Source organism: Macaca nemestrina, chromosome 9 (genome assembly GCF_043159975.1).
Source record: "Macaca nemestrina isolate mMacNem1 chromosome 9, mMacNem.hap1, whole genome shotgun sequence".
NCBI classification, from domain to species: Eukaryota; Metazoa; Chordata; class Mammalia; order Primates; family Cercopithecidae; genus Macaca; species Macaca nemestrina.
In genome coordinates, this window is record NC_092133.1 from 37,632,137 (window position 1) to 37,648,769 (window position 16,633).

The 16,633-nt window shown below is 36.3% G+C and overlaps 1 protein-coding gene across 28 annotated transcripts in view; it reads right to left on the bottom strand.

The window, feature by feature from the left end:
- LOC105478462 (zinc finger protein 518A) overlaps positions 1-16,633 on the bottom strand; it is a 173,293-nt gene that overhangs the window by 132,001 nt on the left and 24,659 nt on the right. For 5 of the 28 annotated variants that reach the window (XM_011735805.3, XM_011735807.3, XM_071069380.1 and 2 more), the window contains 3 exons: positions 14,544-14,594; positions 13,867-13,990; positions 4,098-13,715 (listed from right to left, as the gene is read on the bottom strand). In XM_011735805.3, the coding sequence (XP_011734107.2) occupies positions 9,144-13,589 (4,446 nt within the window). In that variant the 5' untranslated portion in view covers positions 13,590-13,715; positions 13,867-13,990; positions 14,544-14,594 and the 3' untranslated portion in view covers positions 4,098-9,143. The other 23 variants (XM_011735804.2, XM_071069375.1, XM_024791781.2 and 20 more) reach the window with 8 other exon arrangements.

Sequence of the window (16,633 nt, forward strand, 5' to 3'; positions counted from 1 at the left end):
AAGTCACTAGACAACAAGAATAAAACACGGTAAGAATAACAAACCTGAGAGATCGGAGGGGAGAATCTGATTTTCAGTTGCCACATTACAAAATTCACACTTTTAAATTCTTCAACAACAAAAAAATGAGACATGCAAAGAGGAAAGTATGACCCATACATAGAGAAAAAAAGCAATCAACAGAAATCATCCCTAAGGTATTGTACATTTTGAACAAAGACTTCAACTCAGTTATCTTAAATATGTTCAACGAACTAAAACAAACCATGTTTAAAGAACTAAAGAGAAATACAGCTCAACCAGATAGAGAACATCAACAAAGGGATAGAAATTATTAAAAGAATCAAATTGAAATTCTACAGGTGAAAAGCACAGTAACTGAAATAAAAATTCACTAAAAGGGCTCAACAGTAGATGTAAGCAGGCAAAACAAAGAATCTGTGAACTCTAAGACTGATCAGTTGGCATACAGTCTGAGAAATAGAAAGAAAACCAAAAAATGAACAGAGCCTGAAAGACCTGTAAGATATCATCAAGAATACCAGCATATGGCCAAACACAGTGGCTCACACCTGTAATCACAGTGTTTTGGGAGACCAAGGTAGGAGGATCCCTGGAGGCCAAGAGTTCAAGACCAGACTGGGCAACATGCAAGATTCTATCTGTACAAAAAATTTTTAAAAAGTTAGCTGGGCTATTTGGGAGGTTGGGGTGGAAGGAATGCTTGAGCCTAGGAGTTCAATGTTGCAGTGAGCTATGACTGTACCACTGCACTCCAGCCTGGACAACAGAGCAAGAACCTGCCTTTCTAAAATAAACAGTAACAATACCAGCATATGCATAAGATGAGTCTCAGAAAGAGAGAAAAAAGATAATTCATCAGGAAGAACATTTGAATAACTGAAAACCTCCCAAATTTAATGAAATAAAAAAGAAATTTAATGAAAAACGTTAATCTACCATTCTACAAAGCTCCAGAACCTCCAAGTAACATAAACTCAAAGATATGGATACTGGCACGTTATAATCAAACTGTTGAAAGACAAGGACAAAAAGAGAATCTTGAAAGCAGCAAGAGAGAAAGAAGTGAGTCATCACATCCAAAGGACATCAGGAGAATTAACAGCTGATTTCTCATTAGAAATCACGGATGCCAGAAGGCAATGGGATGACATATTAAAAGTGTTGAATGGAAAATTAAAAAAAAACCAAAAAATCCGTCAACCAAAAATTCTATATCCAGCAAAGCTATTCTTTTAAAAAGAAAAATTAAGATATTCATAGACAGACAAAAACTGAGTTTGTTGCTAGCAGAATTGCTCTACAAGAAAAAAAAAAGCTAAAGGGAGTATCAAGCTAAAATGAAAGAACCCTAGACAGTAACTCGAACCCACACGAAGGAAAAAAACAAAAACAAAACAAAACAAAAAACACTGGAAAGATAAATATATTCACCAGCACAAACATAAAAGAGTTTTTTAACTTGGAACACAAATGCTTTATTTAAGGGTGCATCTCAATTCCCATGTGGTGAGCAAAAAATAAAATAAAGGAGCAGATCCTGGCACACCATTCCCATTGGCCAAGTGGTTGAACCCTGCATCCAAGACCCAGTGAGCAGCCAAGTGAGGTGCAACCTCTGGGCCTCTCACTCTGACTCCAACAGAATAAGCACGTTGCCCTTGTGCATGGGGCCTTTTACATTGCAGATTTTGGAGCAGCAAGAAAATGTATATCTGTTTGTAACTCTTGTTCTTCCCTCCTATCTGATTTTTAAAACTGCATAATTATAAAACTATGTTGATGGACACATAATTGTTATAAAGATGTAGTTTGTGACAATAACAGCATGGGCAGAATGAAAGTATACAGAGCAAATTTTTCACTATTGAAATTAACTTGAAATTAATCTGAAACAGATAAAACAGACTAGTTTTACAATCTCCTGTAATAAAAATGCTGTCTTTTAAAACAAATTATCTATTGTATTTTTGTTTTTGTTTTTGGTGTAATAGCTAAGAAAGCTTTGCCTAGAGAATGATTACAAATATTTGTTTATATTTTTTGTAAGAGTTTTACAGTTTTTGCTTATATTTAGGTCTATGGTCCATTTTAAGTTCATTTTTGTGTACATAGTGTGAGAAACATTTTTTCTTCAAACTTATTTTTCTGTTTCACATTGCATGTCTTCTACCAATCTATCTGCAGGTTTGCTGATTCTATCTTCTACCAGCTCAAATCTAGTATTGAGCCTTTCTAGTAACTTTTTAAATTGTAGTTATCATACTTTTCAACTCCAGAATTTTCATTTAGTTCTTAAAAAAAAAAAAATTCTCTATGTTCTCTACTTGGTGAGACATTAGAATACTTTCCTTAATTCTTTACACCTGGTTTCCTTTAGTTCTTTGGGTTTATTTATTTATTTTGAGGTGGAGTCTCACTGTCTACCAGGCTGGAGAGCAATGGCACGATCTCGGCTCACTGCAACCTCTGCCTCCTGGATTCAAGCGATTCTCCTGCCTCAGCTTCCTGAGTAGCTGGGACTACAGGCACCCAACAGCATGCCCGGCTGATTTATTTTTAGTAGAGACGGGGTTTCATCATTTTGGCCAGGCTGGTCTCAAATTCCTGGCCTCAAGCGATCCACCCACCTCAGCCCCCCAAACTGCTGGCATTACAGGCATGAACCACTGCACCCAGCCTCTGAACATATAACAGCTGTTTAGCATTTATCCTAAATTTGGTATCCCTCAAAACAACTTTATATTTCCTACATTTCTCTGTCATATGGGACACATACTTTTCTGTTTCTTTGCATATCTCAATTTTTGTGTTGAAACTGGACATTTTAGGTAACATAGGATCTCTGCACACTGATCATCTTCCCTTTAGTGACTTGGCTTGACTAATTAATGTATGGCTTGAAGACTGCTTTCACTACTTAGGGAGTTTACAAGTTTGCCCTGCATTTGGCCAGGAACTTGCAGTTTAGAAGTTCTCTCTGGTCACTCCTCTGAGTTGACAGCCTTCAGTATGCACACAGTCTTCCTGATCACAAGGGATGTCTGTAGTTTTATCTAGGTTGTCTCTTTCCCTGATTTTTTTTTTTTTTTTTTTTTTTTTTTTGAGACAGTCTCACTCTGTCGCCCAGGCTGGAGTGCAGTGATGCAACCTCAGCTCACTGCAAGCTCCGCCTCCCGGGTTCACGCCATCCTCCTGCCTCAGCCTCCCGAGTAGCTGGGACTGCAGGTGCACGCTGCCACGCCCAGCTAATTTTTTGTATTTTTAGTAGAGATGGGGTTTCACTGTGTTAGCCAGGATGGTCTCCATCTCCTGACTTTGTGAGCCGCCCGCCTCGGCCTCCCAAAGTGCTGGGATTACGGGCGTGAGCCACGGTGCCTGGCCTCCCTGATCCGTTCTTGAAGCTTCTGGTTATCTATTGGAATGACCTGGCAACTGTTTAACCTCCACTGTTACTGACTACTCAACCTCCACTGTTACTGACTGCTCTACTGTTTTCTACAATACTCTGAAGTCTGTTACAAATAAAGTCAGGTCCTGTGAGAGTTAATTTTCAGTGTCAACTTGAATGGATTAAGGAACAGCTAGAGAACTGGTAAACCATTATTTCTGGGTGTGTCTGTGAGAGTGTTTTCAGAGACTGGCATGTGAGCCATCAGACTGAATGGGGAAGATGTGCCCTCAATGTGACTGAGGCACAATCCAAACAGCTAGAAGCCTGGACAGAAGGAAAAGAGAAAAGGCTAATTCTCTTTCCCTGAATCTTCTCCCCTCAACCCCAACCGCATACCCCAGGAGCTGAGACAGCTTTATTCTCATGCCCTTGGACATCAGAACTCCAGGCTTTCAGGCACTTGGATTCAGGGACTTACACCCATGGCCCCTTGGTTCTCAGGACTTCTACCTCAGTCTGAGAGTTACGCCATCCGTTTTCCTGGTTCTGAAGCTTCTGGACTTGGACTGAGTCATGCTACCACCATTACTAGGTCTCTAGCTAGCAGACAGCCTAGTGTGGGACTTCTCAGCCTTCATAATTACATAACCCAATTCCCTCAAGACAAGACTTCTTACATTGGTTTTGTATCTCTGAAAAACCCTAATTCAGGCCTCTTATAATGGTGTGTAGTTAAGTTTTTGAAGCTCACTCCAACCCTCCACTGAACAGAACCTCTGTACCTTTACGCTATGGAACAGTTGGAGAGAATGGGAAATCAGCTCCTCAATGAATGCCTAAACCACAATCCTCCCTGTAGAACAGTTCTGTTGGAGGAAGAGGGGAATAGGGGTATGGGTGGGGGACAAAGCTGTAAAAATGTAATCTGCCAAGTGGGTATATTTAGTCTTCCACTCAGAAATACTATGTATCTCCCCGTTATATCTTACAGGTTTGGTCTGGTGTCTGGTTTTTGTTTTTTTGTTTTTGTTTTTTGCTTGCTGTTGTTTTTTGGCAGGCTCGTATTATTTTGTGCCTCTTATTATACACAGGTCTTATCAGCTGGGTGTGGTGGCTCACGCCTATAATCCCAGCACTTTGGAAGGCCAAGGCAGGTGGATCACTTGAGGTCAGGAGTTCGACACCAGCCTAGCCAACATGGTGAAACCCCATCTCTGCTAAAAATATGAAAATTAGCTGGGCATCGTCGTGGGCACCTGTAATCCCAGCTACAGGAGCGGCACTTGAACCTGAGAGGCAGAGTCTGCAGTAAGCCAAGACTGCGCCACTGCACTCCAGCCTGGGCAAGAGTGAGACTCCAGCTCAAAAAACAAATAAATGGGTCTTCTTTTATTGTTTCCCAGTTGATTACTGTTAATTGTTCAGGAACGGTAACTAATTTTCAGTGTACTCCTTTAAACTTTCAAGATATTAAAAGCATGTCATCTACAATTATGTTGGTCTCTCTCCCCAATTTTTCATTTTGCTTTCCTATTCTTTGACATTAGCAATAGCTTATCATGTAACTGATGATAGCAGGCAACATTTCACTCCTTAATTGAAAGATTTATTTCAAGAGCTGCCACAAAAACATAACCCTCACTTGTGGTTTAAGCACTTTAAAGTATATGGGAAAATTCTTATTCTAACACGTTAGAAATGTCTTCACTAGGAATAAGTATTTAAATTAAGCACATTCTTGGCATCTCCTAAAATCATGACTTCTAAAATTGATGTACGTTATATTTTTTCCACACTATTTACTTGAAAGTTTCCACTCTTGTAACAATTATTCTCTTTTTAAACAGAAAAGATTCCTAAATTTGGAGGCATTAACAGAAGCTTTGTTAAACTAGTCAAAAAGCACCTCAAAGATGACTTCATGAAATACTTCCTCCAAGATACTAATTACTTCTCAACTCTCCACTTACTGAGCAAGGCATACATAAATTAATAAACATCAAACTCAACCATTTCAACTCTCCATTATAGGGGAAATTTTTCACTAATGCCATACTCTGCTAACTAGCAACAACCACCACCCTGAAAAATCCCCCCAGTAAGTTTTGCTGGATGAGATCCCCAATGGGTCAAGGTAAGTATGCTGACAACAAGGATCCTAAGAAGATGCTAAGGCAAAGAACAGAGCGAATGTCCCAAATGGCTCTGTTAAGAAAGTTAAGGAAGGAAGTAGATGTCAATGGTGAAAAGGAATCTTATTTTTTAAAAATCAAGATAAGTTGTATGGAATTAATATATAATATTCTGTTTTTAATTCACCTCCATTTTCTCCCATCCCAAGAATGTCTATTACTTTTTCTTAACAGCTATTTCAAATCACTATACCTAAGTCCTTTTCCCATCGAACCTGGACATAATTTCTCACAGCATTTCTGCTCTATCTCATTTTTAATCCCTTCATAAGTTGCATTATTCTTAGCACACAAATGACCTATTTTACCCACTAACCACTGTCATTACATTTACAGTCTCTTCATTTTTATACAAATACATCTACACTAGAAACTTTATACACATACATTTTAGTTCGTACACTTTGTAGCTCTTTTACACAGGTGGAGTACATCACCAAACTTATCAAGCTTGTGTTTTTTAATAAAAATCCCACTCTGAAAGCAGACTTTAGGGAATTCAAGCAACAGTTGGTAAACTATGCCTGGTAGCCCAAATTCAGCCCACTTCCTTTTTGTAAATTGTTTATTAAAACATAGCCACACGAATTCATTTATATATTGTCTATGGTTGTTTCTGCATTGTGAGAATTGGGTAGTTAGGACAGAAACTAGAAGGCCTACGAAGTTTAAGTTATTTATCTGACCCTTTATTGAAAAAATTTGCTAGCCTCTCCATGAAAACATTTTTCATTAAAAAACCTATTACATTTCAATTCGTATTACTGAATACTTAGCAAGATAAATTCTTTGAAAAGTGAATTTTTTTAAGTAGATGCCAAATAGTGAGAGACGCATTTCAGTGGAGATGGACAAATTGGAAAAAATAAAACCAATTCCTGACCCAGAATTTCAACTGCAAAACTAAAACTAACTCTTCAATTGTAATAAGAACCTTGAACTACTGAATATATTTTGGAAAGTCCTCTTTGAAAAACCACAAAAAAATAAAGGATACAGGATTTTGTTTTGGATTTTCTGTGATGGCAATAATGAAGCTCAAAGCAGGTTTGCCTCCCTCAGAATAACCCTAAGTTAACAAAATCAGAAAAAGTTCCAACTAGAATATCTGCAGCACGAAGCTTAAATGGCTGTTAAAACTTTAAGGCAAGAAGTACATATCTTGACATTATTTTCCTGATAGGGCTATTCTGAAATGTAATTTTATAGTGTGAATATTAGCAGGAAAGTTCCTTCTCTCTCCTCTCTATTTACAGCAAATGATGCCTCTGTAACAAACAAAGCGTTTTATGTATGTAACAAACAGAGCATTTTATTTTTATTGCTGTTAGGGCACTGAAGACTATAAGCCTCTCTATGGCTTACCTTGCCAGCGTAACCACAGTAAAATTATGGTATCTGTTACCTTTCTTAAACAATATATCATCTATGATTTTGGGAAGAAAAAAAATCCCACACTTTATCTTGTACAGTTAACTAGCATTGAAAAAACACATACACTTTAAAATCTGTATTTCCTAGTTAGGGAATAAAATGTCCATTAGATTTTAGCACAGTAAAAAAATTATTGTGTAAACACAAACTTAAGATAAATTTAATTGAAAATGCTCATTACAGAAATTAACAATGCTTACCATTCTTTAAACACCATATACATTATTAATATATACTGTATATTTCCAATTAACTCCATTCTTAGGCTCAATTTAAGAAACACAATTGTAACATTTTATACAAAAAATACTTCACTAAGAAAGTAGACAAACTGCACAAAACAGTACAAGTATAATGTGCATAGCAAGATAGCTTGAAGCATTCTATGTATGGCTTTCTTTAAAATAAAACTATTAGGGGAATGGGCCCATTTGGGACCTACTGTTACAGTTGACATATGTAAACTGTTTCACATCTTTTTTAGGCACTTGCTAACAAGAGTGTTCAATCCCTGAAAAACGAATTTACCTCAAAAACAAAATCTACATCTGAAATAAAAACCAAGAAAATAACATGGGTAAAGTCTTATATATTCCTTTTAAAGTAAACAACCAGTTTTATTAGTGCATGCACAGAACTAAACTGAAAGAAAATAAACTTATGCCAAAAATTTCTGTGCAAAATTTACATAACTAAAAGGTACAAAAATATGTACAGATTTGTTATATACAGAAAAGAAGCCCTGAAGTTTTCATCAATCAATGAAAATGTCATTAACACTTGTAACAATGTAACAATAAATCATATAGCACGTAATTTTGTAATACAAGAACTCCATCATCCAAAGATTCAACAAAATTTGATCCAAACTTACAAGGTGAAAAATCTAAATCTATGATTCTGTTGTCATCATGAAAACATCCATTTTAAAACTCTGTTGGGCATGTCCCTTAGGAATCTATCCTAAGGTTTTATGCACTGCCTCTGGGTCCACTGTTGATGCTTCCTTTACCAAATGCCAACAATCTGTATATATGTTTTGGGTTGTCAGTCACACTAAGAAGCAGCTAACCGAAATGGTTTGTCCTAATTTGGACATGTTCAAATAATAAAGTGAATACAGACAAAAATATGATCTTGCTTCAGAACATTGTTTTGGTAAAAAATTTTAACTTTCAAGAAAAGCCACTTCCTTGGAAGTGCTCCTATGTTCCATTCTTTTTAAAGGGATGGGAACCAAGAAGAAAAAATGGCCATTTGTTTATGGTGGACAAACAACTTAAATGAGATAAGCATAGTTCTGTGCAAGGGGATCATCAGAGAATATAATCAAATTCACAACTATGTTCAAGTTCTTTAACCAAACTTTCAATGAGACAAAAAGTTTAAATTCTTCTCTTGAAGCTGCTCATCTACTGCAATGTTTGACATCGTCATTTAGAAAAAGAAAATCACCAGAGAGTGTTCCCAATCTCTAACATGTGACAGAGTTCAACTGGAAAACAAATTTACTTGCCAAAAACTCTTCAAGCATTATACGAGGTGTAACTGTAGTGAGTTAAATGTACTTTCAAGGAGCCTAATATCCTTCAAAATAACTATATTTAGCAGACATAGACTAACTTCTTTACCCAAATTCTCTCAAAGTATCTTCACAAATGTGAGAAACTCCTTCAGTTCTATGATGAAAGAGCTCTCCATCTCCAGAGGAGCTACACTTAGATGCATAAGGCTGGTGGAAGAAGAGAGGGAATGGGGGTGTCAGCCATTACCCTCTACTAAGAGTCACTAAAGAACTAAAGTGGGAAAATTGTTTTATCAAAATTTTCTTTAGCCCTAACTTCCCAAGAACACATGTTTAAAAAATTAAATCAAGGTACTTCTGTGCTGTGATTAGTTTCTTTCAAAACTTCTGAGTGCAGGAATAGCAGTTTCAAATATCATACATACAACGTTTACTCTTCCACAGAAAGATAATCAACTTTTTAAGTGTTCAATTTCAGGTCCTATACTGAAGTAGAAAATGTCTGCATTACGGTAATTCAACCCATTGTTTCCTTCTAAGGTATTTTACTTTTCTTTTCCTTGGTAATTATGGTAAACTATTCTAACATGTTCCAATCCCGAGTAGCTTCCATTAAATGTCTCTGCCCATGACCAGCCCAAGTATCCTGATTGTCAAATACTCTACCACAAAACCAACAGTTAAATTTAGCCTTCAAAATATTTTCAGAGGTAGTCTTCACAATCTGGTAATTGTTTTTGCTTGTCTTTTTCAGTGTTAATTTTAGCACAAATCTTTCTTTCACAGAACTAACAGGTTTAAATGTTTTGTGCCTCTTGGAAAAATCATCGTAAGTTGTTTTAGGAGGGTTATAACAAACTGGTTTCAGTAAAGCATTTATAGTTCTTTTTGACAATGAAACCTTAAGTACACGTCCATTAAATTTAGCAATAGTTTTCATTACACTTACTACTTCTGGTGCATCTGCATCAGGATGATTCAAAACTACAACTGGTTGGTTTCTCCTAGGACATTTCACAAGCTGTTTAGAACTAAAAGGGAAAAGCCGCAAAGTTCTGACGGAATCTTTTGAAAGCCTAGGTCTGCTAAATCCAAATGTTTCACGGACATCTTCAGGTTTTGCCTTTTCTTTACACTTTCTATGCAATGTTGCTTTTCTTCTTGGAGGTTCTTGGTAACTATCCCTACACTTTCGTTTACAGTTTCTGTTTCTAGATACAAAGGCAGTTTCAGAGTCTTGACTTCCATGAGTTTTTGTTTTTGAAAAAATTTTTTTGGAAGTCTTTTTTCTATTGAAGTTCCTCTCAACTGTACAATTTGTTTTACACCTTAATACTCTGGACTCTGAACAGTCACTGACACATATTGGTTCCTCGGAAGATTCTGGGCATGTTGCAGTAGAAGTTATCACAATTTCATTTGCTGGCATTAAGTCATCTAGTAAGAAGGGTAAGGCATCTCTAGAAGATTCTGGCTCTTTCTGCTCTCCTCCTATAATCTGATTAGATGGTACATTGTCTTTTTGCAATGAGGATGCAGAGTTGCTTACTGACAGATTATTAGCAGCAGTCACATTTAAAACAGGGTTAAAAATTTTCAGCAATATTCTTTGTGGTGTTCCTTCAGGTCTCTTTGGCTGTATATTTTGGTAAGTACTATTTTGGACTAATTTGGGCTTAAGCAGCTCAGTTTTATTTGGCATCACACACTTTAAAAAAACAGCTTGTTTGCCATCAGGCAAGAAGGTATAAAGAGGTGGTTTTGGAAAAATCTCATTCTGCTGTTTTACTGAATCAGAGATATTCAACTTAGTGCTCTGTTGCTCGGATAGCATGTTAGGAATAAGAACAGCTTTCACAGAACTTGTTGGTTTCAAAACGTAAGGGCCTTTTAATGGCAAAGTATTTTCTGAGCTACTTTTCATGCTCAAACAACTGCCAATGCTGGAACAAAGTCCAGGTGTAAGACAATTACTGTTTGGTTCTACCTTCAAAATAGGTGTTTTGCAAGGCTCCTTAGTCATAGTTCCATGAGCTTGGGCACCCTCGGTTTTGACAGCGGAAACACCTTCAAGTTTCCCATTATTAAGTGTTAAAATCATCCCAGGTTTCTTGTTGACAACAAGAGAAGCAGGGATACCTTGTGAATTAACCAATGGAAGTGCATTTCCGGGAATAACCGGTAGCCCAGGCTTGTTAGTAATGTTCAGTGGTATTAAAAATCCTTTCGAAGTCTGAACAATTATAGTTTTTTTTTGTTCTGAATTTAAAAGTGGACTCTGCATATAAAAAGAACCTAAATTTTGTGTGGTGGCTCGTAGTTTGTCTTTTACAAGCTGCTGTGTTATTATTGCATCTGACTGAGTCTTAAGTAATGTGCCAAAACCTGAAATTCTAGGCATCTTCTCTGAATCTCTCACATCTTGTGGCATTGATGGCACTTGTTTTTCTTTTCCAAATTTCAAATTCAAATCATTTGTAGGCACATTAATACCCACACTGCCAGGTGGAACTGGGAAGATGCCTTGCACTTTGAAATCTTTCGAAGATTCAACAATTTTGCTTTCTCCCTCATGTTTTTGAAATGACTGGTCACAATGAAGTGGTAGGCCTTTATTTGGAGTGTTACTAGAGTCTTGTTTTACATCAGGTTTTATTTTCAATACATCCTGAAGCAATTGGTTTACTTCAGGTGGCAGAAATTCTGATGCCTGTTGGCTCTGGAGAGAGAAAACAGATGTGATTCTAGGCATCATAGGTGAATCGACATTAGAAAAGTCATCCCATTTAGATTTTTCAGTCGCACACTCTAAATTTTGATTTTCATTACTGTACAGGTTTTGTCCATCAATATTTTGTCCTTTTTCTAAAACATACTGTTCTTCAATTTCAGATTTTGCTTTTAAAGTTCCATCTTTATCATTTAAAAGGCTAATAGATGCTAACAGACTATCTGGTTTTGAGGTCTCCTGCCTCACTAGTGATAAAAATGATTCACTAATTGGTTGTTGGACAACTGTTTTGCTGGATGAACATTCTCTCTGAGAGTTTTCATACACTGCTGTTCCTGAAAACCTACGACGTTTATTAGAATTATTCACTTTTGAGTAATTATGAAAAGGTAATGATCCTTGGTTGGAGGACTCAACAGGTAGCTCAGAGTTGACATAATTAATGCAATAATTATGCATATCTCCACTGCTGTATGCATTTGGTTTGGTAACACAGTTGACTTTATCTGGACTTTTAATGGTGGTACCTAATACCTCGGGGTGACTCTGAGTGAGATTATTTCCCCAGAAGTCAACATTATCTCTTGTTTCAAATTTTGTGGTCAAATTCACTGATGATGTAACCAATTCTGACGTTGTTGACAAAGAAGATACACTTTTCTCATTATCCACTGTTTGAAGCTTATTATTCCTTTGAGATATCAAAGTCATTTCCTTTTCTGAACTTGCTTTCCCTGAAAGTATAGAAGATGAACACGAAAATGGAGTAGCTGCTTTCATATAAACTGTATCATTTAACTCAGTTGTTACTCCTGTCAAAAATCCATTAGTGTCCAAAGTCTGGGGCTGCAAATTAGCAGTACTGTCCTTTGCAGCACCTGAGTGTGAGTCTGGTGAACATATATTTTGTTTGATAGGCACCAATTTTAATACAATATGCTGTTTTCCATCCATCATCTTGAAGCCCATAAACTTAGCACTATAGTTAGGAGGAACTGTTATTTTATTATTTTTCAGCATTAACAGTGTAGGTCCTAGTACAGCAGTCTTCATGAAACCTGAACTAGCATTTGGTCCCTCTTCAGCTTTATTACCTTGCCCAGTGGACACAGGAGTTGGCTCTGACTCTGATTCAGGGGCTTTATCATTATTCTCACAGTGTAGTCCTTCATCCTTTTCTTCACTTAAATGCTCTTGAACAACATGGCTCTGGTCTTCAGATTTAGTCTGTGTTTTATTCATTTTTTGAAGCACTTGTGTGTTCTTTTCTATAATTCTATCACTTCCACTGTTAATTTTCTTACGTTTCCAGAATGTCTTCCTTGATGCACCTATTTTATATCTTTTCAGTATTAGCTTAAGTCCTGCTGAAGTCTTTGCCATTCTTTTTTCATATTTGTCTTTTTCCAGTTTTTCTTTTGCATATAAATGTTCTTTGTGCAAAGTTATAACATGTCTTACAAGGTGTTCTCTCTTGGTGGCACCATAGCTACAATATTGACAAGTGAAGGGAAAAGTACCAGAATGAATATGAAGGTGCTTCTGAAGCTCTCCTTTGGTAAAACATACATGATGACATTTACCACACTTATAATGAATTTCGTTATGTCTATGAATGTGCTGAACAAATGTGCCAACATCCTGGGTGGAGAACTTACACTTTTCACATTGAAAATTACCATTAACACAATGTGTGGATGTGAAATGCTTTGTCAAGTTCAGTAAAGTATATACACTCTCATTGTTACAAATGTCACATTTTACTAAAGTGCTTCTATGGGTTCGTCTGTGTTGTTTAAATACCTGAAAGTCATTTGCTGAAAAGCTACACATTTCACAAGGATATGAAGGTAATTCGCCATGGTGCCACATTTGAAAGTGTTTCTGCAAATCATTTGGGCTGTATCGAGTGTTGTCTCGGCATTTTAAACAGCTGAAATTGAGTATTTTTGCAGACATTTTTATACCCTCTTCTTCAGCTCTCTCAGACTTATGAAGCAATGTACACTCCTCTACACAGCTTACAGTCTTTATACTGATAGATTTTCTTGCAGTCTGCTGTTTACTCTGAAATAATTTTCTGTATTTGTCAACTTCATGTTTCAATAGGACTTCATTTGGAATATTTATTTTTGGCAAATGAATTTTCACATTTTTTAGTTCATAATGAATACTTTCTGAAATTTTTGGTTTAAGTACTGATCTATCAACTATCTCATTTTTCACATCATAATCTTTTTTTAAAGTTGTTTGTTTTTCATCACAAAATAACTCTTTCTGTTCAGATGGCATGATTTAACCAAAAATGTCCCAATTTCTTTTTTTCTGAAAACTCTTGAAGTTATCTGTAATTTAAACAGGAAACGATACTGTGTAGAGACATCTTCAAAATACAGGATTTTTCCCACAATAACTCACCTAAAATTAAACAAAGAATTGAAACTCTCATCACAAAAAATAATAGTAAATTTCGTATCTGTAAGTTCATTTTGGCACAAAGTAGGAATGTTAATCAAAAACACAAATTAAATATACAAAAGACTTGTTAAGTATTTTAAGAACAGCTTACCAAGAAGTAACAGTTTGAAGTAAAAATAACACTAATCTGGAAGTCAGGAAATGCAAGCTCTAGTTCCAGCTCTGCTGTGTGACCTTGGGAAAGCTTCAACTTCTCTGGACCTCAGTTTCCTCATCTAAAGAAAACCACAGTTGGATAAGTACGCTCAAGCACTAAGATTTTTATATTAAGGTGATAACACAGTTTTTAAACAAGACTTTAAAAAGCTCAGAATCCTAAAAAGTTCCAATTACTCACATGTGGTTTATCCATATACTATTAACTTTTTCATTTGCTTAGTTGATCTAATAGCTATTCCCTGTGAGAATACCAACAGACTTCTCTCCAGATTTTCTACTTCCTTAGCTCCTCAGAGATAATCTACAGTTAAATTAACAAAAGCTTCATTCACCTAACAGAAACAACCAAAGACAGTATCTGCTTATCATTACTAACAGGTTAGCAAACAAACAAACAAAAAGAACAAAAAGGAAGATATTTAAAAGAACAGCAGCACCATTTTCCTGGTGTAGTCCTAAAGTTCATCTACTTACTACCTTTCTGGTTCCCTACCATTTTGCTATGTGGATTTATATCCCTAGAACTCTAGCCAGATGACAGCAAGGAAAAGCCCTTGGCAGATTAGAACATACCCATCACTACCTACCTGCATTAATTCAAGCACTTACTGGTCATGTTACTTTAGACAAGTCTCAACCTCTGTGTCTTAGTTCCTTCATCTGTAAAATGGGGGAAAAAATTAGTACTTCCCCTATGTCTTTCACAATGTTGTTGTGAATATAAAATGAGAAAATATATGTAAAAATATCCTTAAAAGTGCTATATAAATCATAGCTACCACTATTACTCTATGTGATTATCATATATGGGACATAACAATATATTGTTGAGACAGGAATCTGAATACTGAAGGTTCAGTCATTAAAATATCAAACTGCATTATTAGAAAAATTACATGTTTTTAATTTTGTGCTATATATATATGAATAGACAAAATCAGATAAGCTAAACAAAATATAGTATAAATCACATTAAGCTCCCCATCCATAAATGTCTAGCCAAAGGTCTCAGCTTTAAACTTCAATTAATCTAAATGCCTATGAACTTTAGTGTTTTAGAAATCCTTTACTGAGGGAATGATTAAAAGTTGAGTTACTTACATATTAAGAGATCTACAATAAATTAATCAGAAGGATACCAATTATTGAACTGTTTTACATGCCATGACTAATACAGTAAAATGTGAATCTAGAATGGGATGTTTAATACAAGATGAAGGCCTTATGAAGGGTTTTTAGGGCCCTAAAACAAGAAAAGCTGAAAAAGTAACTGGAACTGTCAGGAAACCAGGAGAAAACGCTGAGAAGAATTATCTGACTGCTATTCTTAAACAAAGATGGGGCTTACAGATGATTTCAGAATGACTAGCAAAGCAGAGCACTTGCCTTTCTAGGAGAATGAACTAGACGCTAATTACCAATAAGAGAAGGGCTCTACAATCCAACAGTCAGGTTCTAACTCACTGCTTTGTTAAGAGAAAAGAAAAGAAAAAAAAGAAAAGAAAGAAGAAAGGAAGGAAGAAAAAAAAGAAAGAAAAGAAAGGAAGGAAGAAGGGAGGGAGGAGAAAGAAAGGAAGGAAAGAAGGAAAGGAAAGGAAAGGAAGGAAGAGAGAGAGAGAAAGAGAAAGAGAAAGAAAAGATTGATGACAGGGGCTCACTCTGTCACTCAGGCTGCAGTGTAGTGGCACCATCACGGCTCACTGCAGGCTTGACCTCCCAGGCTCAGGTGATCCTCCCACCTCAGCCTCCCGACGTGCAGCAGGGATTACAGGCATGCGCCACCATACCCAACTAATGTTCTGCATTTTTTGTAGAGATGAGGTTTCACCATGTTGCCCAGGCTGGGTGTAGAAAGAATTATATGAGTTTATTAAAAAGAAAATAGTATTACTAAATCACGTGTTCAGTTATCCTTCAGGGACTAGGGCAAGAGTGGGGAAATGGAATATATATAGAGGTAGGAAATCAAACTGTCTAATCTTGTAAGATACTCTAATATGTAACTCAGGAGTCAAAATGGTTGTGAAATAAAACATAACAGACAGCTTTGGCTTCTTTCTCTAATAATGTCTCACTTAGACCTTGAGAATAGGATTATTAAAATGTAATACACACTTTTTCTGTTTGAGTATCAAAAAATTTTAGATGCCTAGCAGATGGAAACTCAGTATTTACACTGCTTATGTCCTATTTCACATTTGACACCTCTTCTGTACTACTCGAGTTTTCATGTGTTTTCACTAGTTTCAACTTCAAATACAAGAGGTTCAAAAGTTTCACTGGGAACATTTTTGTAAGTCAAAAAAATGGCATAACAATAAGGATAAAAGAGACCATCTTATTAGGAAATCCACTTAGCTCTTACTTAAGCTTGGTAACTGTTAAATAAAGTTGAATGTCAATCTTCTTCGTATTTAATGGCATATACAATACAGCACTAGAGAAGTTTGTGTATTTTAGCTAGTTTGGGGTTTGTTATTTGCCCTCAAATTTTAAGTTTCTCTAGAGAGTCTATTATATGTCTTCAATTATGTTCAACTTGTTGCATGGAGAAGCAATCTGTGATGGTTAATTTTAGGTATCAACTTGACTGGATTAAGGAACACCTAGAAAACCGATAAAACATTACTTCTGGGTTTGTCTGTGAGGGTGTTTCCAGAGACCAGGATGTGAGTCAGTAGATTGAGTGTGGCAGATTT